At 50.8% G+C, this 27,733-nt stretch overlaps 2 protein-coding genes and 1 long non-coding RNA gene across 5 annotated transcripts; 2 read left to right on the forward strand and 1 right to left on the reverse strand.

The window, feature by feature from the left end:
* Window positions 1–740: 740 nt before the first annotated feature.
* Window positions 741–18,526, forward strand: ERBB3 (erb-b2 receptor tyrosine kinase 3). Of its 2 annotated transcripts, XM_059080974.2 has the most exons (28): window positions 741–999; window positions 5,010–5,161; window positions 5,685–5,871; window positions 6,593–6,718; window positions 7,341–7,406; window positions 7,580–7,698; window positions 7,807–7,948; window positions 8,321–8,434; window positions 8,541–8,661; window positions 10,252–10,325; window positions 10,465–10,555; window positions 10,802–11,007; window positions 11,212–11,344; window positions 11,539–11,629; window positions 11,854–12,008; window positions 12,413–12,466; window positions 12,810–12,951; window positions 13,553–13,672; window positions 13,798–13,896; window positions 14,087–14,272; window positions 14,435–14,590; window positions 14,837–14,912; window positions 15,095–15,241; window positions 15,558–15,655; window positions 15,752–15,940; window positions 16,101–16,172; window positions 16,382–16,676; window positions 16,866–18,526. In XM_059080974.2, exons 1-28 carry the CDS (start codon window positions 918–920, stop codon window positions 17,387–17,389), a joined length of 4,017 nt encoding a protein of 1,338 aa, XP_058936957.1. In that variant the 5' UTR covers window positions 741–917; the 3' UTR covers window positions 17,390–18,526. The 2 variants fall into 2 exon arrangements, with proteins under 2 accessions (XP_058936957.1, XP_066865592.1); XM_067009491.1 differs by lacking the exon at window positions 7,341–7,406 and having other exon boundaries at window positions 837–999.
* On the reverse strand, window positions 9,128–19,351 carry LOC131766556 (uncharacterized). The gene is made up of 4 exons (XR_009338493.2): window positions 19,249–19,351; window positions 16,842–17,017; window positions 15,251–15,310; window positions 9,128–13,713 (listed from the first exon to the last, which is right to left on the reverse strand). It is a non-coding gene; the product is annotated as an uncharacterized lncRNA (long non-coding RNA).
* Window positions 19,223–27,709, forward strand: PA2G4 (proliferation-associated 2G4). 2 transcript variants are annotated; one of them, XM_067009492.1, is made up of 14 exons: window positions 19,223–19,789; window positions 21,576–21,704; window positions 21,965–22,070; window positions 22,163–22,232; window positions 22,480–22,572; window positions 24,232–24,295; window positions 24,540–24,618; window positions 24,771–24,849; window positions 24,945–25,078; window positions 25,790–25,884; window positions 26,010–26,137; window positions 26,300–26,353; window positions 26,580–26,646; window positions 27,411–27,709. In XM_067009492.1, exons 1-13 carry the CDS (start codon window positions 19,702–19,704, stop codon window positions 26,643–26,645), a joined length of 1,185 nt encoding a protein of 394 aa, XP_066865593.1. In that variant the 5' UTR covers window positions 19,223–19,701; the 3' UTR covers window position 26,646; window positions 27,411–27,709. The 2 variants fall into 2 exon arrangements, with proteins under 2 accessions (XP_066865593.1, XP_058936999.1); XM_059081016.2 differs by having other exon boundaries at window positions 26,580–27,709.
* Window positions 27,710–27,733: the final 24 nt, after the last annotated feature.

Consider the following 27,733-nt stretch of genomic DNA (forward strand, 5'->3'; position numbering starts at 1 on the left):
CGCCCCGACGGCGCGGTCCGACCCCAGTGTGCAAGGGGAGGCAGCTGTTCTCCCAGGCGGCCTTGGGGGGCAGCAGAGGGGACGGCGACAGGTGCGGGAGCCCCTCCCGGAGTGGAAGTGAAAAGGCGGGCTTCGGGGTCTGTTCCCAGGCTGGAAGCCACCCCCGCCCCCCAACCAAATCCCCGGGAGAGGCCGGGCCGGCGCCGGGTCTGGAGGAGGAAGCGGCCGGAGACACTGCAATTTCACGCGGCCTCTGGGGCTCGGGTTCCTCGGCAGGGTGCATGAGTTATGGGGTTTCGAGGCGGTTCCGGGGAAACTGAGGTGGCCTGAGCGGGCGGCAAAAACACCCTCCCCCTCAAGAACACACTCAGAGAGAAACATTCACATTCAGACGTAAAATCCCCCAAGTGACCCAACCGGCTAGGGGAGTTGAGTGATTTGGTTAGTGGGCGAGGCCAACTTGCAGGGGGTCGGGCTTTGGAGCGCTCTCCCCACCCCCATTACCTTTCTCCTTTGGAAGCATTTGGGGGCTTTTGGAATCTTGGCCTCCCCTTACTTCAGCTCCCGGAGAAAAATTAGGGCGAGACCCGTCCTGGATCTGCGCGGTCAAGTTGCCGGGCACTGGGGCGTGGGGCGCGCTCGGGGCGGGCCACCGAGGCTCCAGCAATCGCTACTCCTGCCTCGCGCCCGAGGGGGCGCGGCCGAGACTCACCCCCTCCCCCTGCGCTCCCTTGCAGACTACACCCCTCCCCTGCCATCCCGCCCCAAACTCCGGCTCCGGCTCCGGTTGCAGTTTGCAACCTCCTCTGCCGCCGCTACAAGTCTCCGGCGGCTCAGGTGGCTCCGCTTAGATGTCCTAGTCCACGGCCGCCCCCCGGCCAGATTAGGCTGGGCTCCCCTCACTCTCCGCTGGAGTCATGAGAGCGAACGGGGCTCTGCAGGTGCTGGGCTTCCTCCTCAGCCTGGCCCGGGGCTCCGAGGTGGGCAACTCGCAGGCAGGTAAGCGGTGCGGGAGCATCGGCAGGCTCGGAACCTGGGATTCCGAGTCAAATTCGCGGGCTGCCGGAGGCCAGGGGCAGGAGCTAGGGCTGTGCGAAGCTGGGGGTGCGGAGCCCCGGCGCGCTGGGGCCCCCTGGGCGGAGACCGTCAGGATCAGGTTCTCGGCGTGGTCCGGGCGGGGACGGGATTCCCGGACCACTACCTTGCCCCGGCCACCTCCTCCCTACTGTGTCGCGGACCCTCTGATTTGTCCCCCCGGATAGGGCTGATGCTGAAACATTTCACACTTCTGAGGGGCCCTGCAGGGAGGGGAGCTGGGACCTCCATTCTGTAAACGTGAGGGGATGATTGGAGGTGGAGATCTTGAAAAGAGCGGGGCAGGGAAGGGGGGTTCTCGGTTTGCTCCCAACCTCCTGCCCCCAGGGGCTCAAAAACCTCCAGTTTTGTTTTGCCGGCAGGGCGGAGCTGTGGAAGCGGGGAGGTTGTTGTTGTCTAGTGTTGGAAAACAAGAGAGGCACCTCCTCTTCCGTGAGTGGGCCTGCCCTGTGGAGAACTGAGATTAACCCAATGGCCAAGTCCAGGTGACAGCAGGGTGAGAGACCCTGCAGAGGCTGACTGGCCTCTTTCTCTCAAAATAATAAAGTTAGCTGGTCCCCGACTTGACCAAACTTTTTTTGTCAAGACCCAGATCAATTCAACTAATACTTATTGAGCATCTACTATGTACAAAGCACTGAGCCAGGAGCTATAGGGTCAAGGACTTCCAGGCGCTGTTTCTCTCTATCTTTTCTCTCCCCAACCTGAGGGCCAACGGGGCACCTGTCCTGTCTTCTGAGCCCCCTGTCCTTGGGGAGGGGTCCTTCTTAGGCTCAGAGTCACCCCCACCCCCATTATGTTTATTGTCTGGCTGTCTCTAGCAGTCTACACAAGAGTCAGATTGCCCCTCTGTTCCTCCTCGCACTCCCATGCCAGCTGAGCCCACCTCTTTGGGGTGTCTCTGGGGCCATGGACACCTGAGGGGTGCTGGGGTTGCTGGCATTGGAGGAACCCTGTTGATTTCTTCCCCTCCCCCCAGATCTCAGCTTGGGACTTGGCACAGTCAGGGCCCCTTCCCCAGGGTGGGAGTGGGAGAAACACCTGTGCTTCCCTCACAGTTGCTGGGCCTAAATTTAGACCCTGAGATCTTGAGATGTGAACACTCCCAGCTGGTGGAGGGCGGGGGTCTGGGGATTGGAGTGGGAGAGACTGAGTAAAGTGACTGTATCACTGTCCCATCCAGACTCCTGGAATCTTCAGCCGGGAACCCAGGAGTCCCAGATCCTGGCCACCTTCCCTGAGGGAGACAGGAGGCAGGCATGGTTGGGTCTCTTTACCCTTTATCTGGATCCTGCAGCCTCTGGGCATCCGGCCCTGTCTCAGTCCTTCTATAGCCCCTTTGTCCTGGCTGTGATGGGGGGTGGGGGACTTTGGAGAGGAGGCCTCTGGTTAAGGAGGGGCTGGAGATTCTGTGACCCACCCCAGTGCTCTTTACCAAAGGGGAGTCTGTGCCACTGGCCCTCCCTGTGCCCCTAATCCCTGCGTATAGCAGGGACTTTCTAATTCCCCTACCCCTCCTCTCCTCCCCAGGCTGCCTGGTTCCTTCTCAGAGGTGTTGTTCATACTCTCTTCCCACCCAGCCCTTTGCTCCTGTTTGTGTAATATGGACTTTACCCTCAGGGTGGCAGGGAACTGGGACCTCGAACACTGTAGCCTCCCAAGCACAGACACGAAGTTTACACAAACACATATGGGCAGGTGGAATGGATGGGGCCACCTGAAATACTTCCAAATAAGGAAACCCAAGGACAGAACCAGTGTAGATTTCTGGGCCAGTAGGGGAGTTGTGTACATGTACGAGTTCGTGTGTGTGTGTGTGTGTGTGTGTGTGTGTGTGTGTGTGTGTGTACACGCACACACCCCACTTCCCTGTGCAGAAATCGTGGCTCCTCCCTTATCTGGGAAGAAGGATTGGCGCCTTGACTTGGAAGAGGGGGTGTCCTGCCAGGAAGGGGGTTGGGGTGGCATTGTTCCAGAAATGACTAACCTCCTAGTCGTTTTGTTTTCAACCCAAGGACCCTAGAGTTCCCAGGCTCCTCTGGGAGCTCCCGAACTGTTTACCCCTCTGCTGGGTCTAGCTCACCCCTTTCCCTTCATGGGGTGTGATAGGGAATGGGAGCCCTTCAAAGGTCACGTGGTCAGACTAGGGGTGCATCTAGGAGGAGGGGTTGGGGCCTCACCAATCTCCCTCCCTCCATTCACTCCTGCCTCCCACTAGGCTGCCACTGCCTCAGGGAAGGGTGGCTGAGACAGGTGGTATCTATCCCCCCTCCCCGCAGTCTTTCACTGAGCCAGAGGAGAGACAAGGGGTAGGGCTTCAGGGTCCAACATTTCCCATAGCCCCTCTGTCCTCCATACTTACAAAGTAAAGTGAACCCCCAAGACTGACATGCCCCATGTACCTCGAGTCTAGGCTCTCCCTAATGTGAGTGAGAGTGCCGTGTTGGAAGGATTCTTTTTTAAAAAAAAATATTAATTAATTTTTGGCTGTGTTGGGTCTTCGTTTCTGTGCGTGAGCTTTCTCTAGTTGCGGCAAGCTGGGGCCACTCTTCATCGCGGTGCGCGGGCCTTTCACTGTCGCGGCCTCTCTTGTTGCGGAGCGCTGGCTCCAGACGCGCAGGCCCAGTAGTTGTGGCTCACGGGCCCAGTTGCTCCGCGGCATGTGGGATCCTCCCAGACCAGGGCTCGAACCCGTGTCCCCTGCATTGGCAGGCAGATTCTCAACCACTGATCCACCAGGGAATCCCTGGAAGGCTTCTTAATGAATCTCCTCTGACAATGAAATTGGGTAGAAGGCTTAGAATGGAGGCAGTCGGCTGCTGTTTCCATCCGGCTTCTCTTTATTTGCTGAAAAATACTCTAGGGCTGGAAAGTGTGGTGCTGAGGGAGCTGGAGTGGGCTGGGATGCGGAACGGAGTGAGAGGAAAGCCAGAGTTGAGGAAGGGGGTGTGAGGTGGGCAGTCAGCCCCCTATCTTCCAGTTTTATAGACAGAGCTCACACTGAGCCCCCCACGCCACCACCAGAGCCCCCCCTGCCAGTGAGGTCACTCGTCTGAGCCCAAGGCTTGAGGGGAAAGGGGGGCTGCAGCTGAGGACAGGGTGTCTGGGGACAGGGTGGGGCAGCCCCCTTCTCCTAAATAGAATCGCCTCATTGTGGGCCGGACCGTGGCCCCAGGCACTGCCCCCGCCCTCTGCCCCCATCCCACCCTCAGTAGACACAATAGGGGCTGTGTGCTGCCCCAAAGAGATATTTATTCCAGGACCTAGGAGGCAGGATGGGGGTAGAGAAGTGCCCTGGTTGGAGCGGGGGAAGGGAAGAGGAGGGTAACCAAGCTGTGGTCCTTTTCTAACTTCTTTCTAGGGAGGGGAAAACAACCCCACATCCTCCTTGATTAACTCCTTAGCACCTAAAGTAGTACCCAGTGGGCTTCCCTGGCGGCGCAGTGGTTGAGAGCCCGCCTGGCGATGCAGGGGACACGGGTTCGTGCCCCGGTCCGGGAAGATCCCACATGCCGCGGAGCGGCTGGGCCCGTGAGCCATGGCTGCTGAGCCTGCGCGTCCGGAGCCTGTGCTCCGCAACGGGAGAGGCCACAGCAGTCAGAGGCCCGCGTAACGCAAAAATAAAAAAATTAAAAAATAAAGTAGTACCCAGTAGAGGCACAGAGGAGGCCCAGGTGGGAAAAGGAAATCTTTTCACCTTCCTGTTCAGGGTGCCAGTGAAGGAATTCTGGGAAAAGAGGAAGTTTAGGCTCTCAGTCTGGCCTTGGCATCTGCCTCTAGAGCGGAGGGTTGGAGGCAGCTGCCTCTGATCCTGCTAAATGTTACTGGAAGAGGGCAGCCAAGGGGTGGTCTTGGGGGATGGGGCTGAAATTTTGTGTCCAGGCCTCTGCCATTCTTACCTCCACTTGGAACAGTGTGCCCTGGGACTCTGAATGGGCTGAGTGTGACCGGCGATGCTGAGAACCAGTACCAGACACTGTACAAGCTCTACGAGAGGTGTGAGGTGGTGATGGGGAACCTGGAGATCGTGCTTACAGGACACAATGCTGACCTCTCCTTCCTGCAGGTTAGAGTACCGACCTCCTTCCTCGACCTCTTCCCCCTTGTCCTCCGTACAGAAGCCTCTTTCCTGTCCTCAGGGCTGGAGTTGAGCATTCCTAAGACTCCACGGTTCCTGAGATCCAAGCCAGTGTGTTTATGGGGCAATGATTGGAATCTGGGGCCTGTGGACTGGTCGCTGTAGCCGGGGATGCACAGGGACTGGCCCTGAGAAGGGGGCAGGGGCAGGGTGGGGTTCTGCACCAGGGACCAAGAGGCACCTGCGGAGGTGAGGAAGGGATAAGCAAGGACCCTCCTGGCCTGAGGAGCCCTGAGAAGGAAAGGCTAAGAGCCTAGAATTCCTCGGTCATTTCTGCAGCTTGTCTTCACTTGCAGAAGTTGTGTGGCGCCTGCTACTCCCTACTCCAAAACAGGACTTGGAAAAAATTAGAGGAGCTAGAGCTTCCTCAGTCAGTGCCTTAGGAAGGGAAAGCGGATTGAGACTTCTTGCCCCGCTCTCCCTCTCACCCACACGATCTGCTCCATCACAGTGGATCCGAGAAGTGACCGGCTATGTCCTTGTGGCCATGAATGAGTTCTCTACGCTGCCACTGCCCAACCTCCGTGTGGTGCGGGGGACCCAGGTCTACGATGGGAAGTTTGCCATCTTTGTCATGTTGAACTACAACACCAACTCCAGCCATGCTCTGCGTCAGCTCCGCTTTACTCAGCTCACTGGTCAGTTCCTGGTGATTCCTTCCAGGCCTGCCCCTCAGCCAACCTGCTGACAGGTGCCTCTTTGATGATGACCCAAGACTGCTCCCTCTAAGTACCCCCGTTCAAGGTGCCCACCACTTTGACCACCACGGTCTAAAGGTCCACTCCTCCTTAAATGATAGGGGGCCCTAACAGGGAGCTGAGGCATCTGTCCCTGGGGAGGGTCCTTATGTCCTGGTGGGGCTGGGGTTGGAGCTGAGGCTGTTACACATTCTTCTAACTTCCGAGTACAGTGTCCCTTGATGTCCCTCCTTCCCTGAGAATGGGAATCCTCCCTCCCGCCCTCACAAGTCGCCCCAAGCTGGAGGACTAGAGGGGTTAAATACCACCTGGCCACCTTCTAATTGTGCCTGTCCCAGTCAGTTGAAAAACACACAGGTAGGGCATGCGGGGGTGGGGAGGTGTGGATTTGAGTCAGGGATCTACTCTCCTTCTTTCCCTTCCCCTCCCCCACTCGCTAAACCGGATCTGGACAGGTGTCAGAGGAGGCAGGACTTTCTTTTGGCCTGCTCCTCCGCTTACAAGGCGCGCCTCCTCTGCAGTTTGGATTTAATTGGACATATCCGTCTGCCCACGTCCTCTGCTCCTGACTCGGGTGGCCTTTCGGACTGGTGGGGAGGCAGGGAAAAGGAGGACTTCCCTGACTAGCCCTTGACCCTGGCCCTTCTCTTCCCTACCTCAGAGATTCTGTCAGGGGGCGTTTACATTGAGAAGAATGATAAACTTTGTCACATGGACACAGTTGACTGGAGGGACATCGTGCGGGACCGAGACGCCGAGATAGTGGTGAAGGACAATGGCAGGACCTGTGAGTGGCCATGATCAAGATTGCCCCCTTGCCCCCACCCAACCAGAGTGACTCCCTTCCCCTCATCAATATGTCCCTAATGGGAACCCAGCTGCCACTGAACAAACCTCAGGCTCTAACCCAAGGAGCCTGCCAGGAGGGAGCAGGTCAGTCCCCTAGAACCCGAACTGCAGGAGCAGCGTGCAAAGGAAAGGGGCTAAAGAGCTCTGTGCTCTGAGTGGGAAGCCAGGTCTCTGGACTCCACATCCATTTCTCTTTCCACTCCAACATCGTTCCTTCCTGGAACCCACCTAGCCCTGACCGCAGTCTGCCACCCCCTGTCCACTCACTCACGCATACGCCTACTGGGTTCAGTTTGCCAAGAAGAACCAAATTCCTGGGTTGGGACTGGGCTGAGTGAGGCATGTGCCCCGGGCCCTCCCCTCAGCTGCCCTGTGGGTGGCGCGGCTCCACCCCTTGCTGACAGGTTCACTTGAGCCCAGCCCAGCTCCGCTGGGGCAAGGAGGGATGCTGCCCTGGCTCTTCGCTTCCCAGGACTGGGTGCCTGTGTGCTGACATCATACCCTGTTGATTTGAGCAAGGCTTTTTGACAGCCGCTTGTGCTACTTTCCCTCCCAACCAGGTCCCCCCTGTCATGAGGTCTGCAAGGGGCGATGCTGGGGTCCTGGACCAGAAGACTGCCAGACACGTGGGTTTACTTCATTTTAAAGACTTCAAACTCATATACACTTTCATATCCTTGCCCACCCCAGCCTGTGTCGACACGGGGGTAGCGATGAGCCTATAAGGCAAGAGGGTGAGAGATAGCCTCAGAATACAGTCCTGTGAGTCCTGACAGCTGTGCTTTCTCTCCGTCCGTAGTGACCAAGACCATCTGTGCCCCTCAGTGTAATGGTCACTGCTTTGGGCCGAACCCCAACCAGTGCTGCCACGACGAGTGTGCAGGGGGCTGCTCGGGCCCTCAGGACACAGACTGCTTTGTATGTACTGTTACCACCGCTTGCCTGTTCTGAAATGGGATGTGGGCTTTGGGGAGGAAGTAGGGGTCCATATGTAACATGAGTCTTATGAGCCTTCTGTGTTCCTAGGCCTGCCGGCTCTTCAATGACAGTGGAGCCTGTGTACGCCAGTGTCCACAGCCTCTTGTCTACAACAAGCTAACTTTCCAGTTGGAACCCAATCCCCACACCAAGTATCAGTATGGAGGAGTTTGTGTAGCCAGCTGTCCCCGTAAGTGTCTGAAGGGAAGGAACAATGGTAGTGGAACCAGGATTTTAGATGAAATTTTAGGAGGCAAAATGGATCAAGTTGGGTGGTTAATAGAGGATATAGAGGGCAATTGGTTGTGATCATCTAGTCACCCCTCGTGAATGACCCCTATGTCCCGTTCCTGCATCCGTCTCCCCGTGACTTCCAGCAATTGCTCCTAGTTCTGCTCTTTGGATCCAAAGAGCAAAGGGCCTTTCTAATCCATGAGACAGCACTTAAGGAACCGTGGGTGGTCGATTGGAGCAAATGCAGTGCAGAGCAGGACGAAGGAGGTTCAGCTGGTAGTTGGCAGTGTTCCTCCCTCATCTCTAATTGTGCCCTCCTCCCTCCTAGATAACTTTGTGGTGGATCAAACATCTTGTGTCAGGGCTTGTCCTCCTGACAAAATGGAAGTAGATAAAAATGGACTCAAGATATGTGAACCTTGTGGGGGTCTGTGCCCCAAAGGTGAGTAAGAGATGCTAAGGAGTTGGTGAAGAGATACCCTTTCCCCTGAGACTACTCAGACTCCACCCCCAACACCCCCTCCCCAGTGAGCCTCTTCTGTTTACAGCTTGTGAGGGGACGGGCTCTGGGAGCCGCTTCCAGACTGTGGACTCGAGCAACATTGATGGATTTGTGAACTGCACCAAGATCCTGGGCAACCTGGACTTTCTTATCACTGGCCTCAATGGGTTAGAGATTCTGCTTTCATCCCCTGATCCCCCACCCCATCCACCTGCTCACGGTTCATTGCATTGGTTCAAGCCTACATATGTGGAGCTGATCAGGAATATAGATCATAAAATCTTAGAGGTCACAAAGGACCTGACAGTGCTTAACTCCCCAGCCAGGGCTTGAATCCCCTCAGATACCCCTAAGCAATCCAGCCAGCTGAGTGGCAAGGGACAGGGACACTGTGTCCTCCTTCTTAAAGGTTTCTAAATGTTTGTACTTAAATTAGATAAAAATCTGTCTCATGACTTCCAGCTGTTTCCCCTAGTTCGGCTTCTTGGTTTGGAGCCACAAAGAGCAAAGGGACATTCTAATCCATAGGACAGCATTTACAGTGAGTGAGTGTGTGTGTGTGAGTGTGTGAAATGTTAGGGCCACCTGTCTACTTTGGACAAAATTTTAGATCTAAAGTTGCAAAAAATGGTATAAAGATTTCACATATACTCTTTATTCAGATCCCCCAAATGTTACCAATGTACCACATGTTTATCATTTCTGTCTCTACACACCACACACACTATATATACATGCTCTTGTTTTTCTGAACCACTTGAAGGTAAATTTCCAGACAGGGTGTCCCCTCACCCCAGTTACATTTCAGTGTGTATTCCTTGAAAACAAGAACATTTGCTTACAAAACCATAGTACAATTGTTTAAGTCGGGAAATTAGCATTGATACAAAACGTTATCTAATCTAGAGACCTTAATCAGATTTCGCTAATAGTCTTGCTCACATCCTGGATCACACATTTACATTTGGTGTCTCTTCAGTCACCTTTAATCTGTCACAGTTCATGACCTTGGCATTGCTGATGAGTACAGGTCAGGTGATTGGTATAGTATGTTCCTCAGTTGGGGTTTATCTAATGTTGCCTCACACTTAGATTCAACTTATGCATTTTTGCTAGGAATACTACAGATGTATTCTCAGTGCATCGTATTAAGGAGGCACATGATGTTGATTTGTTCCATCATTGGTGATGATACCTCTGGTCACTTGGTTAAGGTGGCGTCTGCCAGCTTTTCTACTGTAAAGTTACTATTTTCCCTTTGCAATTAATAAGTATCTTGTGGGGAGATATTTGCCTGAAGCAGTTTTTATGAGAATTGCCAAATGATGATTTTCTAACTCCATTATTCCTCTTGTATTTATTTGTTGGCATTCTTGTGTTAGGGAGAGCCTTCACTTCCTGTTTATTTACTTACTTGTTTGTGTGTTTAATCTGTGTGGGTACTTGTTTTAGTCAACATTTCAGTCTCTTACAATCATTATTCCAGTTGTCCTTGGTCTGCTCATTGTGGGGCCCCTTCATGATGGCTCCTGTGTTCTTTGGGCTTATACCCGTCATGCTTTGAGCATTTCCTTACTTTTTTGCACAGGATGCTGTAGGCTCATGTTATATTTCTCCTGCCTCAGCCATTTCTCCCAAGAGTCCTGTTTCCTTTTAGTGGAGAACGCTATTTGAAAACTAAGTTCTGAGGCTAGGCATGCTCACTGCTACTTGGTTATGCCTCTACCTTGTTGACTGGTTTTCACTGTTCTCCTTAGAGACCCCTGGCACAAGATCCCTGCTCTGGACCCTGAGAAGCTCAATGTCTTCCGGACAGTGCGGGAGATCACAGGTGAATGGGAGGAGAGGCTACCCTTGCTGAGTATACCACTTGAGAAAATCATGTGCCGGGCATCAGGGGAGGGAGCAGGCAAACCTGAGAAAGGAAGGGGAGAGGCTCCCCACTCATATGCCCCTCTCCAACCCCTCAGGTTACCTGAACATCCAGTCCTGGCCTCCCCACATGCACAACTTCAGTGTCTTTTCCAACCTGACAACCATTGGGGGCCGAAGCCTCTACAAGTGAGTAAGGGATGTGGAGGTCGTTGCATCTCCGGGCAAAGAACCCAGTTTCTCAGGCATCCTTGAGTGAAATACAAGGCATGGTCTCATACAGTGGGAGTTTGATGGGGCAAAGGCTAAAGGAGTGGGGAGTCCCTCTCAGTGGGTTGATTAGCCCAGAGCAAATTTGTTGAATGGAAATGAATCCACTGCGTGCTCAGCATTTCCTCTGTAGCCTCCCCTCTCATCCAGTCTCCTTGTTCTCAGCCGGGGCTTCTCACTGTTGATCATGAAGAACTTGAATGTAACATCTCTGGGCCTCCGATCCTTGAAAGAAATTAGTGCTGGGCGTATCTACATAAGTGCCAATCGACAGCTCTGCTACCACCATTCTTTGAACTGGACCAGGCTGCTTCGGGGGCCTTCGGAAGAGAGACTGGACATCAAGCATAATCGGCCCCGCAGAGACTGTGGTAAGGGAAAGGGCCCATGGACAGGGCGGTGGAATCAGGCAGGAGAGGGGTGTAAGGGCTGCTCTGCCCTGCAAGTGGGAGTAGGGATGGGGGACAGAGCCAAGGACAGGGGGACATTAGGCTGGAAGCAGTAACGAGCAAGAGTTCAGGAAAAGGCTTGTTAGGAGACCTCAGATTCCTCCTAACCCACCCCTTCCTTTCCAGTGGCAGAAGGCAAAGTGTGTGACCCACTGTGCTCCTCTGGGGGATGCTGGGGCCCAGGCCCCAGTCAGTGCCTATCTTGCCGAAACTACAGCCGAGGAGGTGTCTGTGTGACCCACTGCAACTTTCTGAATGGGTACAGTGAGGGGGGAGAGTCAAGAAGGGGTTGGGGGATGGAGCTGTTCGGGTGGCACCTGAAAGCCTTTAGACAACTTTCTGTATATGCCTTGGTGGGAATTAGGTAGGAGGCCCTGTGGTTGGGGCATCAGAGCATAAAGGTCAGGCCTTGGAAGTGACCCACCTCCCTTTAACCCCGGCCCCCCATTGCAGGGAGCCTCGTGAGTTTGACCATGAAGCTGAATGCTTTTCCTGCCACCCGGAATGCCAACCCATGGAGGGCACTACCACGTGCAATGGCTCGGTACAGTAGCAGCCCCAGGATTTCTAAGGGAGAGAGGGCGGGGCAACACTGGAGGGTCTAGGGAATGATATGGCCAAATTTCAAGGCCATAGAGAGGCACAGGGAGGCCAGGTAATGCTAGGGTCTGTGAATGGACGATCCTAAATGGCTGGGCTAGTTCTTGTTGGGAAGTATGGAGTTGATCTTGGAATACCATACTTCCTGACCTTCTCTCTTCCACCCAGGGCTCTGATGCTTGTGCCCAGTGTGCCCATTTTCGAGATGGGCCCCACTGTGTGAGCAGCTGCCCCTTTGGAGTCCTCGGTGCCAAGGGCCCCATCTACAAGTACCCAGATGCTCAGAATGAATGTCGGCCCTGTCATGAGAACTGCACCCAGGGGTCAGTGATGGGATGATAAAAGGGTGTTGGCGGAGGGGTAAGAGTACAGAACTAGAGGGAAAGAAGACGGTGAGGGGAGCAAAAAGAAAAAAGGAACTATGACTTAAGAACCACTCCCAGCTGTGTAGCGAAGGATTGGAGAAAGGGAAACTCAGTAACAGCACAAAATGATGCTACGATTTGGGGAACCTGGAATAACCTCAGCTCAGAGGAGTTTCATTCAAGAGAGGGACTCAGGGAGGATGGGTGAGCCAGAGATGGGAGCCGTGTCTTGGGATATGCTTTGGGCTTCAGGATGGGATGCCATGGTAGGGTCTGAAACGATGTACATTGAGACTGTTGGAATTGAGCTTCCTGTGGAAATCTACCAAGCTCCCATTTAAGGAGGTGACTTTCTTCTCCAGGTGTAAGGGACCAGAGCTACAAGACTGTTTAGGCCAAACACTGGCACTGATCAGGTATGGTGGGCTTGGAGATTTAGGGAGCTGGGAATATTTGGGGAAGGGCCGTTACCTCCTGAGAAGAGTTAAGTCTCTATTCATTCTGGCCTTCTATATACAGGCTACTATCACTGGACTTGGGGACACAAGAATCCAGGCTTCTGGTCTTCCCTTCCTAAGATTAACTTGCAGTAGTCTTGGGGTGGAGATTGAGGTTAACCCCTTCACTGCTCAAGGATATATGTAGATGTGAATGTTAACTTCTTGCCCCAGATCTGCGCTATACCTTTAGTACAGGTGTAAATGACATTTGTAAGGGAAATGTAGACCCAGGATAATTCTGGGCTTTTCTGTCCCACAGCAAAACCCATCTGGCAATGGCTTTAACAGTGGTGGTAGGATTGGCAGTGATTTTCCTGATCCTGGGCAGCACTTTTCTCTATTGGCGTGGGCGCCGGATTCAGAATAAGAGGGCTATGAGGCGCTACTTGGAACGGGGTGAGGTGAGTGCCTAGCTTACCCTTGAAACATACCCTATACCATCACCCTTTTAAGATCTTCTTCCTTCCCCAGAGCTTTGATCCCTTTCTTCAAGGAGGTAGTATGGTCCATTAGAAAGGACTCTGGCCAGAGAAAGGGGAGACATGAATTCTAGTCCTGATTTTGCCATTAATTTGCCATATGACTTTGAAGAAGTTAGCTTCCTTCTCTGTGCCTCAGTTTATGCATGTATACAGAGGAAATAATAACATTCATCCTTACAAGACGGCTGTAAGGGTGAAAGGGGATGATGTATGTGAAAGTTCTTTGAAAAACAGAGAGAATTGTATAAAAGTACTCAAGGTGATAGTATTACCAACTCTCTCCCATCAAAGGGAAAACCTGACCCTCTTGATTTCTGGTCTCATGAACACAAACGACTTCCTTAATCCTCAGGTCTTTTATTCCCCCATATGCCTACAATGCTTTCCAAGACTAGAGACATTCCTCTTCCTGCTCCCACCCCTTTGGGCTTTGCTGCTCTTGGCATCCACCTATGGGGAGGGCGTTGGAGAGGGACATGGGAGTGGGCTTTCCTGAGTACCTCCTTTCCATCTGTTCCAGAGCGTAGAGCCTCTGGATCCCAGTGAGAAGGCTAACAAAGTCTCGGCCAGAATCTTCAAAGAAACAGAGCTGAAGAAGCTTAAAGTGCTGGGCTCGGGCGTCTTCGGAACTGTGCACAAAGTGAGTGGCCCACAGGAAGTCTGGTGAGGTGGGAAAAGGATCTAGGGCAAAGGAGGGAAAGATTCAGAGACAGCACTAGCCTGGGGAGAATGACCTTAGACTGACTCCTGCCCCAAATTTCCCAGGGAGTGTGGATTCCTGAGGGTGAATCGATCAAGATTCCAGTCTGCATTAAAGTCATTGAGGACAAGAGTGGACGGCAAAGTTTTCAAGCTGTGACAGACGTAAGTGAGGGCAGGCTGTTCTGTGTGCCACTAGGAGAGGGTTGATTTTAGATACGATTATGTAGAAGCATGGTCTTGTGTTAGCAGATACTGTGTTAGCCATGGTGATGTCTTCGAATGTTGGGGGAGCCCTGGTCTGGTTTTATGTGACCCTGTTTGTTCCCAGGATGACCTTTCTTGTGTCTCTTAGCATATGCTGGCCATTGGCAGCCTCGACCATGCCCACATTGTACGGCTGCTGGGACTGTGCCCAGGGTCATCTCTGCAGCTCATCACTCAGTACCTGCCTCTGGGCTCCCTGCTGGATCATGTGAGACAACACCGTGGGGCACTGGGGCCGCAGCTGCTGCTCAACTGGGGAGTACAAATTGCCAAGGTGAGTGAGAGGAGACTGGAGGAGTTCTAAGATGAAACTGCCTGCGGGCCCACAGGGAGGGGACCGGGAGTTTCAAGTGTTGAGAGGTGCCTTAGGGTTTGAGGTGATTCTGAAGCTCAAGGACCAATTTCCCCAACCTTGAGAATACTTCCTTCCCTATAGGGAATGTACTACCTTGAGGAACATGGTATGGTGCACAGGAACCTGGCTGCCCGAAATGTGCTACTGAAGTCACCCAGTCAAGTTCAGGTGGCAGATTTTGGGGTTGCTGACTTGCTGCCCCCTGATGATAAGCAGCTACTGCACAGTGAGGCCAAGGTAAGGTGACACAGAGGCTGGGTCAGGAGGCAGGGGTGGAGTGAAGCATGGGGATGGGAAGCACTCTGTGGTCTCTTTGAGAGGCCAGCAGATGCTGCAGGGTTAGTCCAAGGAGAAGAACCTGGAGATGCCAGAAATAAAAGTTTAGAGAGCAACAAAGAAAAGAACGATGGAGAACATGGGTTTAGAAATGCTAAGAAAATGTATGGAAATCAGCTGGTGACACCTTTGTCTTTAATCCCCCAGACTCCAATTAAGTGGATGGCCCTCGAGAGTATCCACTTTGGGAAATACACACACCAGAGTGACGTCTGGAGCTATGGTCAGTCCATCTGGATGCCCACCATACCATCACTGGCCCAAATTCCACAGATGCCTTTTGAGACCCTTTCTTAGAATCTCTAAGCCCTTCAGATCCTGGGTCAGATCGAGTTCTGCCTTCCCTTCATCTGCATGCCCATGTCTACTATTTTGCCATCAACTAGTCATGTCTTCCTATACCAGGAGTGACAGTTTGGGAGCTGATGACCTTTGGGGCAGAGCCCTATGCAGGGCTGCGACTGGCTGAAGTACCAGATCTGCTGGAGAAGGGGGAGCGGTTGGCACAGCCCCAGATCTGTACCATTGACGTCTACATGGTCATGGTCAAGTGTGAGTTACCTGCTGATCTCAGCTTTTTTTTTTTTTTTGACTCCATTAGTGCTTCATTGGACTGAAAACCTAAAAGGCATAGATAAACAATGCTCAGTGATGAAAAGTGAATACTCAGAACAGCGGTGCATGCCCCAAACGGTCTCTGCCCAATAAACACTAAGCACTCTCCACATTATTGATTCCGATGGCATCTACGTGGATGTCAGGCTCCCCACGCAAAGATGAGGGAACAAAGCATCAGCCATTTCCTAAGTACCTTCCCTCCCTACTCCACTCCCCTCTTATCGCTCTCCTTCCTACATCTTACCCCCAGGTTGGATGATTGATGAGAACATTCGCCCAACCTTTAAAGAACTAGCCAATGAGTTCACCAGGATGGCCCGAGACCCACCACGGTACCTGGTCATAAAGGTGAGTGGAGATTAGGAGGTGCCAAGGAGATCAAGAGAAAAAGGAACTTGGCTGGAACCAGGATATACCTTAACAATCAACCACCTGCCCTCACAGAGAGAGAGTGGGCCTGGAATTCCACCTGGGGCAGAGCCCCCTGCTCTAACAAACAAGGAACTGGAGGAAGTAGAGCTGGAGCCAGAACTAGACCTAGACCTGGATTTGGAGGCAGAGGAGGAGAACTTGGCAGCCACACTAGGCTCTGCCCTTAGCCTGCCACTTGGAACACTTACTCGGCCACGTGGGGTAAGATTTTCCAGCTTCCCAAGACTTTCTGCACTTTGAGCCCTCTGTACACCTGCGCCCTCACGAATCCCACAGATGTCCTTATTAACTATTCAAAGGCTGCTGTGGTGAGTAGATTTCTCTCTTAATCTAAACTTCTTCCTCACTTTTTTCATCCTAGAGCCAGAGCCTTGTAAGTCCATCATCGGGATATATGCCTATGAACCAGGGGAATCTTGGGGAGGCTGCCCAGGTAAGGTCTGTCTCTTTAAGAGGATGCCAAGAGGCTGGGTGGCAGTGTCTTAGGATTGATAGGGGTAGTGTGGGAGACTTTAAAAACCTCTGAGGTTTAATCAGTGTCCTACAAAACAGAAGGCACTGAACGACCCAAGCTCCTTCTTAACAAATCTCTCTTCTTCCCTCATTTCTGTGTAAATCTCCATGTATTATTTTCCTCCTTAGAAGTCTGCAGTTCGTGGGTGTAGTGAATGGTGCCACCGTCCAGCCTCTCTGCACCCAGTGCCACGGGGACGCCTGGCATCAGAGTCATCGGAGGGCCATGTGACAGGCTCTGAGGCCGAGCTCCAGGAGAAGGTATCCATGTGTAGAAGCCAGAGCCAGAGCCCACGGCCACGAGGAGACAGTGCCTACCATTCCCAGCGCCACAGCCTGCTTACTCCTGTCACCCCACAGTCCCCACCAGGGTTAGAGGAAGAGGATGTCAATGGTTATGTCATGCCAGATGCACACCTCAAAGGTGCCTAACTTTCTATAGTGCTTTCCTCAAATCTTTCTCTAATACTCCTTCCACAGGCTCCTCTTAATCATTCTGTCTTCTCTGATCATATCCCTCCCTATTCATTTTTTCGTTAAGACTCCCCCACTCCTCACTGCCTATTACAATGAAGTTAATACCACATACCTAGCCTCTCTTCTCAACCCTCAGGTACCTCCTCCCGGGAAGGCACCCTTTCTTCAGTGGGTCTCAGTTCTGTCCTGGGTACTGAAGAAGAAGATGACGACGAGGAGTATGAATACATGAACCGGAGGAGAAAGTGCAGTCCATCTCGTCCGCCTAGGCCAAGTTCCCTTGAGGAGCTGGGTTATGAGTACATGGATGTGGGATCAGACCTCAGTGCTTCCCTGGGCAGCACACAGAGTTGCCCACTCAACCCCGTGCCCACCATGCCCAACGCCAGCACAACTGCAGATGAAGATTATGAATACATGAATCGGCGACGTGGTGGAGGAGGTCCTGGGGGGGATTATGCAGCCATGGAGGCATGCCCAGCAGCTGAGCAAGGGTATGAAGAAATGAGAGCTTTCCAGGGGCCTGTACACCATGGCCCCCAGGTCCATTATGCCCGCCTCAAAACTCTACGTAGTTTAGAAGCCACTGACTCTGCCTTTGATAACCCCGATTACTGGCATAGCCGGCTTTTCCCCAAGGCTAATGCCCAGAGAACATAACCCCTGCTCACTGAGGTACTCAGGGAGCATTTGATGGCAGCTAGTGCCTCTGGAGGGTACCCCTCTTCTCCTTAGTCCCTCTCCCTCACAGATCTCAGCCCCATTTCCCTAGTCCTAGACAATTCCAATCAACCTTTGGAGGCCTTAAACACTTGGACACAAAATTCTTGTGGTATTAGCCAGCTTTGCACTTTTTCTCTTTCCCAAACCCAGGAAAGGAGATTGTTTTCCCTATTTTATGTGCTTTCCCAATCCCGTTCGTTCCTCAACTTCCTTGGGGGAACTCAACTCCCTGGCGATATGAAGGATTGATTACTCCCCATGTCCCTTTCTCTTAGACTCTGACTTGTTGAGACTAGGCTTTAAAGTGTGCCTTTGTTTCCCATCAGACTTTTAAGGAAGAGGAAAGCGGGGAAGCTGGCAGGGGAAAGCAAAATTTTGGCTTGTGACCCTTAACCCCCTAGAAAAAATGAGAAGCTTAAAGTCTTGTGAAGAGGTTGGGAGTAGAGATATTAATGATTACTATTAACTGAGCATTTACTATGTGCCGAGCATCTTGCTAAACTTTACCAACATTATCTAACTTAATCCTTGACACCAATTCTGTATGCTAGGTATTATCCCATTTTACAAATAAGGAAACTGAGCCTTAAAGAGATTAAGTAAATCAAGTAGCAGGTCCGGATTCAAGATCTTCCAATGCATGTGCTCTTACTGTAAAGTATCAAAGAAAACTGATATAAGTCAGAGCCCTTGAAGGGGCATTGTCTTCTTGTTTTTGCACTGAATCAAGTCTAACTCCAGCAACTACAGCCTTCTCCTACAACCAGACTTCTTATCTAAGGAGGTGGGAGTAGGGGGTGGTCAGAAGGAAAAATAACTGGGCATCTCTGTGTAAACCATAACCTACATGTGCTGTATATGATCTCCACCTAAGGGACGGATTCACAGTGGTCCCAAGAGCCACTTTTAGGAGTTATTCTCATCCACTAGTGGGAAGCTTCCAGATGGCATAGAAAGAGGACCCAGCTTCAGACTTCCGTCCCCATGGATTGGAAACTGGGGGTATCTGTTGTTATCCCTGAAGTTTTTTTGTTTTGTTTTTATACGTCTGAATAAAAATGCCAACGTTTTGCAGCTTCCTGTCTGTCAAATAAAAACCTTGAGTGTGTGAAGTAGACCGCCCCTCTTCTCTGTCCCTCAGCAGTGGATAGCTACCACTGTATGCTGCTTTCTCTGTCTCCTGACAGTCCTACGCGGCCCCATGCAGCTTTCTCCAGCCCTACTTTTCCTTATTCCCTTAAGACAAGCATAGGGCACAGTCCTTTTCATTTAAGGGTTTTACTAGGAATCTCTACAGGGCAACCAACTGGGAATAACAAAACAAGCAAAAACAACATGTTTAGGGAAGTTAGAAAAAGCCCTAAGAGGTGGAATACTGAAAACGCAAATGTTTTAGAACTCTCATTCTCTTAAACCTCTGTCAACACTTCCCCTAGGTGCCATCAAAGCCTGTTGTTAAACAATAGTGCCATCTTCAGTGGGAGTCCGGTCGTTAGATTGGGAGGCTGTAAACGGATAATCCTTCAGAAGTCTGGCTGCTCTGTTAGCCCCTGCTCCACAGACTCCTGATCGCCTTCCACACCCGCTCTACCCCTCCCGGTTCTCCCAGCACCTGAGGACTAGCGGACTGGCCGGGCCGGTCCCTCCTGCCGCACCAGGGATCCGGGGAAGGGCGTACCCGGCTTCCCCGCCCTTAACGCAATCTCCCGACTCGCCTCGGCTCCACCCTGCCCCGCAGCCTCCAAACACACTTCCCCGCCGTAGCTCCGCCCCTTCTCCTTTAGCCCGTCCCTCACTATTATGGGTTCTGGCTCAGCGCTCCTGGTGATCGTGGTTTTTCCGGGAGAGACCACGCTTCCCTTCACGCTCTCCAACGGCTCCGCCTTCCCGCCGGAGCCTGACCCTTCCCAGCGTGCTCGGCGATTCCGGCGTGCAAGCCCTCGGAGGGCAAGGCCCCAGGGCCTGGCTTAGGGACGCGAAAGGCAGCTGGGAATTGTAGTTTGATAGCCCGCGAGGGGGGCTAGAGGCTGGCGGTAGGAGGGACTCGTTGTCCCAGCGTGCCCTGCGCCTCAGCCCGCGCGCTCGCAGTTTCTCGCTCTCGCCCGCCCTCCGCTCCCTAGCTTGCTCGCGCTTTTGCTCGCGCTCTCCTCGCGGATCGAAGGGACTGTGGCTACAGCCTGTGGCTGGGAAGGGCGACAGAGGCGGCGGTTCAGGAGAAACGAAGCTGCAGTGGTGGTGGTGGTGGGAAGATGTCGGGTGAGGACGAGCAGCAGGAGCAAACTATCGCCGAGGACCTGGTCGTGACCAAGTATAAGATGGGGGGCGACATTGCCAACCGTGAGTGCGGCCTCAGGGGTCCGGAGATCGAGGCTGGGAGGGAGAGGCAAGGGGGACAGTGTTGGGCTGGCCCCCGAGGGGCTGGAGCGGTGGGGTCATGCAGTGTGGGTTAGTGAGGGCCCCGCGCAGGTCTGCTGGAGGTGGCGTGGTGGGGAGGCTCCGTGTCACGCCTGGGACCTGAGAGGCTAGGCCTGGGCTGGAGTCCCTGGAGATGCGGGCGGGCGGCCGGGCGGCCGGGAGCCTCCGGCTGGCTCCAACCCTAAGCGGTTGGTAAGGAGGCGAGGCGTATCTCCTGCCCCTCACCCTTCAGTCCGGATCTCTGTCTCTGATTTTGGCAGCAGCGAAGCCATCTCGAAAAGGAAGCGCCCCTCTATTTTGTAGCGGCTCTCCGCCGTCAGGAGCCTAGCCGGCACGTGTTGCCAGGTCCCCTGCGGATCGCCGGCTCCCTCCGCTGTGGTCCCTGACACCAGCTTCCCTACCACGTGCTTTGTTGTAGTTTTTCGTTCTTTGCTGCAGCTCCTTCTTTGGTGGGGGCCGCCTTCTACTCTTGGGCCAGCTCAGGGACCGTTGGAGGGCACCTCATAACTCTTGGAGATGTATCTCACTGTTCTCGAAGTTATTCATTACTACCTCCAATCTGCGCAGATGGCTTTAGTTAGTCATCAAATTTGATTGTTCTCAAGGGTTTCACAACTTTCGGAGTGTTTTGAGGTCCTCCCCCCGACTAGGCAAACCTGTGAATAGTACTGTTAAAGGGGAGGACTGATGTTAGACTCTCAGAATATTAGGACTGTGCTCTGACTTACTCAGCAGCTGCTTGCCACTCTGGACAGATGTCTCACTTTCTGTCTTCTCCCTTTCCAATTTAAAACCCAGTTAGGGGGACAGAAAGTGCTTGTCTTTGGGCTTTTAAATGGTTTTGACAGTAAAGATAGGCATTTAGGATGCCTTTGATCCTATGGCCGAAAACCTGAGTTTTTCAGACTTCCGAAGGATCACCAAAACTTGGATCACAAAAATCAAATCTGAAGTCCAGGATGGGCCATGGAGAGGGTATCCGGTGAACAAAACAATGCTTTATAACATAATGGACATGTAGTGGTTTGAATCAGAAAAAATTTTTTTTCCCTCTTGTAGTTTGTAACTTCTGAGGCACTTGTGATTCCAGATACCAGTTTGAAACTCTTTTGGCTCACATACCTCTTTGAAATCTGCTAAAAGCAGAGCTTGCTGAAGCCCAGGGACCTTAGTTTAAGTCTCCTTGACTTGTTATTTGAAGAAATAAGTCTACATAAATTGGGATTACTAACATCTAATTGGGGTGTCTGGGAAGGGAAGAAGGTAGCATTTAACAATGCATCAGCTTGGAGTCAGTAATTGTATGTCTACCTTCCTGTTGTCCCTGACGCCTGTAAATTTCCTCGAGGCTGCTTTGCATGTATGTTGGATACCTTGGTGAGAACCCCCTTGAAGTTCATAATCCTGTCCTACCACACCACAGATATCTTTGAAAGTCTCCCTTGCCTAAGGAGACAGATGGTGCATACCCAGTTGTCACACTATATAAGGGAGGAAAGGGAGTGTTGGCTTTTTTATTTCAGGAAAGGAAGGTAGAGATTTAGAGATTATAGGGAGGTACATTGCAAGAGACAAAACTTATTCCCTCTTTCATCCTTTGAGCAATGGCACTAGGGAATATTAGAAACTCTTAAGTCCAACTTCTAGATGTTTCTTGGATGGTAACTTAGACAACACATGCAGGACTGATATGGGGTTCTGTTCCCAGGGGTACTTCGGTCTTTGGTGGAAGCATCCTGTTCAGGTGTGTCGGTACTGAGCCTGTGTGAGAAAGGTGATGCCATGATAATGGAAGAGACAGGGAAGATTTTCAAAAAAGAAAAAGAAATGAAGAAAGGTAAAAACAGTCCCCCACGAATTTCCTAAGTTTGACCCTTATTCAGTCCTGTTTGTTTTATTGTAATGATGCAACCCCTACCCCAGCACTCGTTGAGATATTTGAAATTTGGAATGGCAAGGGGGATTCAAGCAGTTTCCCACCCAATCCAAACTGATCAAACTTAAGCAAGACCCTGAAGAAAATCCACTCATCTTTCTGAGGGGCAACAGGGCTCCAAGAGAGTGAGCAAGGCAGTAAGGCTGATTGTCTCTTTACAGGTATTGCCTTTCCCACCAGCATTTCAGTAAATAACTGTGTATGTCACTTCTCCCCTTTGAAGAGCGACCAGGACTATATTCTCAAGGAAGGTGACTTGGTAAAAATGTAAGCTTAAACTATTTTAGAGCACTTGTCTTTTTCCTAAGCATTCACAGTAGTGCCAGTTGCTAATGCTGTACTCTGCTCTTGCCTTTCAGCGACCTTGGGGTCCATGTGGATGGCTTCATCGCTAATGTGGCTCACACTTTTGTGGTTGATGTAGCTCTGGTAGGTGGACCACTTTGAACTCTGTTCAGCCGGTGGGGAGTGGGGGAGGGCATACTGCTGCTCACTTCTAATCTCCAGCCCCACCACCACGCAAGCTTTGAGAGAGTATCTAGAGAAATGAAAGGGGAAAGGATGTCTTCTCTCCTGACCACTGGCTGCGTAATGGACACAAACAAATATTAACTAAAAGACCAGCTGAGTTAAAGAGCTTTCCAGGAAGGCACTCACTGCATTTCCTTATCTACAGGGGACCCAAGTAACAGGGCGGAAAGCAGATGTCATTAAGGCAGCTCACCTTTGTGCTGAAGCTGCCCTACGCCTGGTCAAACCTGGAAACCAGGTAAGCTGTTGAGTTCAACTCCAAAGCTTGATAGAGACAAAGATGCATTAGGTATCTACAGCTATTCTGTTCTGAAAGAGAAGAGGCAGGAATTAAAGAGTAATACCAAAGAGCAGTTAAATCTGAGTGCCTACCTTAGATGGTATCATGCTAGGTGTAAGGGGATATGTGGTCCCTTTCTCATGGAGCCTATAGAGATCCTTTTTCATATTTTGGATGTGCATCTTTCCCCCAAATAATTTGAGATAGAGAGTTTACAATAAAACACAGTTACCAGTTTTAAAACTCAATTTTAAAAGCTTATAAAACAAAAATCATAATAGTACCAGTAAATTGGTGGCAAAGAGGCCAAAGTCCCTTGCAAGACAATATTAGGAAGCCCAGGGATCATAAACTGCTCATGAATTCATACAATTTAGTGTGTTAGACTATTAGCCGAGATTTTTCTGTAACACTTAGATTTCAGAGACCTGTTCAATACTTAAAGCATCCTCTTTTTTTCTGTGCTCTTTACACTTTTCATCAGTTTGTCCCCATTGACGCTGTTGTGGCCTCTCCCATTGCGGAGCACAGGCTTCGGACGTGCAGGCTCAGCGGCCATGGCTCAGGGGCCCAGCCGCTCCGCGGCATGTGGGATCTTCCCGGACCGGGGCATGAACCCGTGTCCCCTGCATCGGCAGGCGGACTCCCAACCACTGTGCCACCAGGGAAGCCCCCCATTGTAACTTAATTGCATCATTTTTACTTAAACCTCTGTTGTAGGTTTCTTACAGTGGTATCTACTTCATAGAGCTACCATAAAGCACTTTGAACAGTACTTGGCACATAGTAAGCCCTTGTGTCAGCTATTATTATTTTGCACGTTAATTATTTTTATTATTTATATACTGTGTCTTTTCATTATTTATATTGTGTCTTTTCACTAAAAGGTACTGTTAATACAGTGGCTGTTGTCTAGCTATGACATTAGACTTTCTGGATTCTCACCCTATTGCCACCCACTACTGATTTTAAATAACTTCAAGTTCAAATTTCCTCATCTGTAAACTGGGAAAAATTAAATTGTGCCTTATTATCACATGGCTGTGAAGATCGAGATCATCCATGTAAAGTGATTATTATCACAGTACGTGGCACAGTTTAATAATAGTGTGATTGGTAATTCACTTTCCTTTTTTTCTTAAGAACTGTAGTTTAGGTGAGGATCCGATCATGTTTGAAAGAGGTAAGAAGTGGAAAATAAAGAGTTTCTATACGCTTTCAACAGGTTAGAATTCCAGATGTAATGGACTAAACACTATGGTCAGAAAACCTGGGTTTATACCAGGTTCTTTCGGTTAACTGGTTTAACCCTGGGCAAATCATGTAACCTTTCTGAGCCTTAGTTTCTTCCTCTAGATTGGGTTGTAGATCTGCGCTGTTCACCTTACAGAATCGTTATCTAAGTAGACCGTCTTCGTGAAAATGCTTTGTAAAATGGTATGCAAATGCAATTTCTAGGTTGTAGGGATGATAGGGCCTATGAAATGAAAAACCAATGAGAATCATTACACTTGCTTGAGGTTATTAGATCTCTCAGTTCTTTTATGCTTCTTGTTCTCATGGTAGACAACTTACTAGCCCCTGTATCTTATCTTTTATTTGATCTTGTACTTCTAGAACACACAAGTGACAGAAGCCTGGAACAAAGTTGCCCACTCATTTAATTGCACACCAATAGAAGGTGAGACCTCAGATAGTAGGGTTGGGGGTCTAAGTATGAGTGGTTTTGCAGAATTAAGACTTTTGCTCCATTGAGGATTCATCTTGGCTCTGACATAATCCAAGCCAAAAACCTCAGTGCCCTGTGTTTCCATAGCCAGGCACTTTGCTCTCATTGTTTGCTCCATGATTCTACTTGGGTGGGTGGGTTGGAAACCTTTTGGGATTCTAGGTGAGTGGTACCATAGACTTTGTCCGATCTGCAGGTATGCTGTCACATCAATTGAAGCAGCATGTCATCGATGGAGAGAAAACCATTATCCAGAATCCCACAGACCAGCAGAAGTAGGTGCCCTGTATCCCACACTGTACCTTCTGTCATACCAGACTAGTCATGAACTTATCCTTCCATACTCCAGGCTAATCTTATCTACTTTCTACTCTAAACTCCAGGAATTACTTATTGCTCTTTATGGTTCCCTTTCTGTTCCTTTTAGGAAGGACCATGAGAAAGTTGAATTTGAGGTACATGAAGTATATGCTGTGGATGTTCTCGTCAGCTCAGGAGAGGGCAAGGTGAGGAATGTTTACCAGAGCTAGCGGGGAGTGGGGGGTGGTGGTGGCTGAGGGTGTGTTCCAAGAGCACCAGACCAAAATGTGATCTTCTTTAGGCCAAGGATGCAGGACAGAGAACCACCATTTACAAAAGAGACCCTTCTAAGCAGTATGGCCTGAAAATGAAAACTTCTCGTGCCTTCTTCAGTGAGGTTGAAAGGCGTTTTGATGCCATGCCCTTTACTTTAAGGTACTACTGCACTTAGCAAGCACAGAGCATGGAACCAGTCTGACCCATAGACCACACACCCAGGAGCACTATCTATCTGTCTATCATCTATCAGTCTATCTATATTTATCTATCTATCAATCTAGATCTATCTATCTAATCTATCTAATTTATTTATTTTTTGGCTGCGTTGGCACGGGTCTTCCTTGCACGTGTGCTTGCGGCGAGCGGGGGCTACTCTTCATTGCAGTGTGCTGGCTTCTCATCGTGGTGGCTTCTCTTGTTGCAGAGCATGGGCTGTAGTCACACGGGCTTCAGTAGTTGTGGCTCGCGGGCTCTAGAGCGCAGGCTCAGTAGTTGTGGCGCCCAGGCTTAGTTGCTCTGCGGCATGTGGGAACTTCCCGGACCAGGGCTTGAACCCATGTCCCCTGCATTGGCAGGCGGATTCTTAACCACTGCGCCACCAGGGAAGCCCCCAGGATCACTCTTCCTTCCCCCACCTTTCCCTCCCTCTCTCTCCTCTCCTGCCTGGACTTGTAGCTCCAGCCAGCATGCATGCCTTCTCTGCATGCCTTCTCTCCCTCTCGCTATCTCCCTCTCATAGAAGGTAGTGTAAAAAAGCAATCCTACACATGATTTCTGCCTGAGGGTAGGAGTTATTTAAAAACATGAGCAAAATGGTAAGACATGATAAGGAGATAAGGATACCTGAATTTCTCTCTCCCTCCCCAGAGCATTTGAAGATGAGAAGAAGGCCCGCATGGGTGTGGTAGAGTGCGCCAAACACGAACTGCTACAACCATTTAATGTTCTCTATGAGAAGGAGGGTGAGTTCTAAGAAGAGAGTTGTACTTTGGAGCCCCTGATTATGGTCCTCTCCTCCCTATAGCTCACAGAAAAGAGGATGGATGACAAGGGAACATTTTATCAAAATACTTTGTTTCTCTTATAGGTGAATTTGTTGCCCAGTTTAAATTTACAGTTTTGCTTATGCCCAATGGCCCCATGCGGATAACCAGTGGTCCCTTTGAGCCTGACCTTTATAAGTCTGAGATGGAGGTCCAGGATGCAGAGCTCAAGGTTAGTGTGGGATGGAAAGGGGCAGGCATGTGGCACTTGTCTTGGGAGTGAGGAATAAGTGATGGGAGGGTCCTGAAGAGAGCTACAGTGCTGAGAGTAGCACTTGATGTTTGCTCCACATTCCTCAAAATTTGTTTTCCTTCTTCCTTCTATATGTTTCAGGCCCTCCTCCAGAGTTCGGCAAGTCGGAAAACCCAGAAAAAGAAAAAAAAGAAGGTTCGTTACAGTCATCCCTCTCTGGCAGGGTGAACCTTTATTCCACCTTCTTCTTTATTCCACCTTCCTGGGTCATGGTGGGTGTATACATTTCTGTATGTCCTTATTTCTCCCTGTCTCAGCCCTGACCTAGAGAATTAGGATATTTTTGTCCTTGGTCCCCCAGATACTACCCTAAGTTGTTGGAAACTGACATGTCTTCTCCCTCTCCTTTCCATGAATGTAGGCCTCTAAGACTGCAGAGAATGCCACCAGTGGGGAAACTTTAGAAGAAAATGAAGCTGGGGACTGAGGTGGGTCCCATCCCCCCAGCTTGCCACTCCTGCCTCATCCCCTTCCCACCACACCCCAGGCTCTGTGAAGTGCAGTTCGTCTTCTCCACCCAGGACCACCAGCAGAGCGGGGTCTCCCTGTCCTCATCCCAGTCCCCCAACCCAGCCCCCTTCCAACAACAACCAGCTCCAACTGACTCTGGTCTTGGGAGGCCAGGCTTCCCAGCCATCGAAGACTACTTTAAATAGAAAAGAGAAATTGAATAATAAAATCAGGAGTCAAAATCCATCGTCTTCAAGCCCCTCTTTCTAGCCTTTTTCTACTATTCTCTGCTTGGTCGAGGTTTATGACCCTACAACAGAACGGGGAAGAGGCTAAAGTAGCCACCACCACTAAAAACTCAGCTGAAATTTTTTTATACCACTCCAGTGTCAGCATTTTCCCATCTGTTGGGGCTTGTTCCTCTCTCTTTTCCCACTCTCCCCAAGTATTTTATCAGGCCTCAAAATAGAGGAGCTATTCTTCAGACTGTTTTTCTTCACATGTGGCAGATTCCTTTTATGATCCAGGCTGTCTAGTCAGGCCCCTCCCATTTTTAGGAGCTGGAGCCTGTGTTTACCAAGGGATTCTCATCTATCAAATGGATCCTCATTTGTAAATCTTTGTAGTCAATTTTGTTCTGCAGGACGTTTTTTCCCCCTCCACAAGGCTGTAAAGAAGTAATCCATCTCAACCATGTCCATTTCTTTGGAGTCAGTGGGATTCTTCCCTTGCTCTGTCTTAGAAACCTGAGTCGGAAGCTCCACTGTGGTTTTGTTCCCTGTTTGAAATATTTTGACCTCCCTCTCTTGAGAAAAAGACCTGGAACCAGAGGCCAGAGGAGCAGACTGATTGAAGAGACAAAACTCCTGGCTTTCTGAAGCTGTGGACTTGGATGAATTGCTAGGGGTTTGGAGAGAAAGGTGATGAATTTCAGTACCTCTGGCATGCTGTCGCAGGGAACTAGGGCTCCAGCTAACTTACAAGGTTTTTAAACACATTGAAAATGACATGGCGTTAAAATAAATTTGGATTTGCTCATAATCATGTGTCTTTTGTTTGCTGCTC

This window comes from Kogia breviceps, chromosome 12 (assembly GCF_026419965.1).
Source record: "Kogia breviceps isolate mKogBre1 chromosome 12, mKogBre1 haplotype 1, whole genome shotgun sequence".
NCBI classification, from domain to species: Eukaryota; Metazoa; Chordata; class Mammalia; order Artiodactyla; family Physeteridae; genus Kogia; species Kogia breviceps.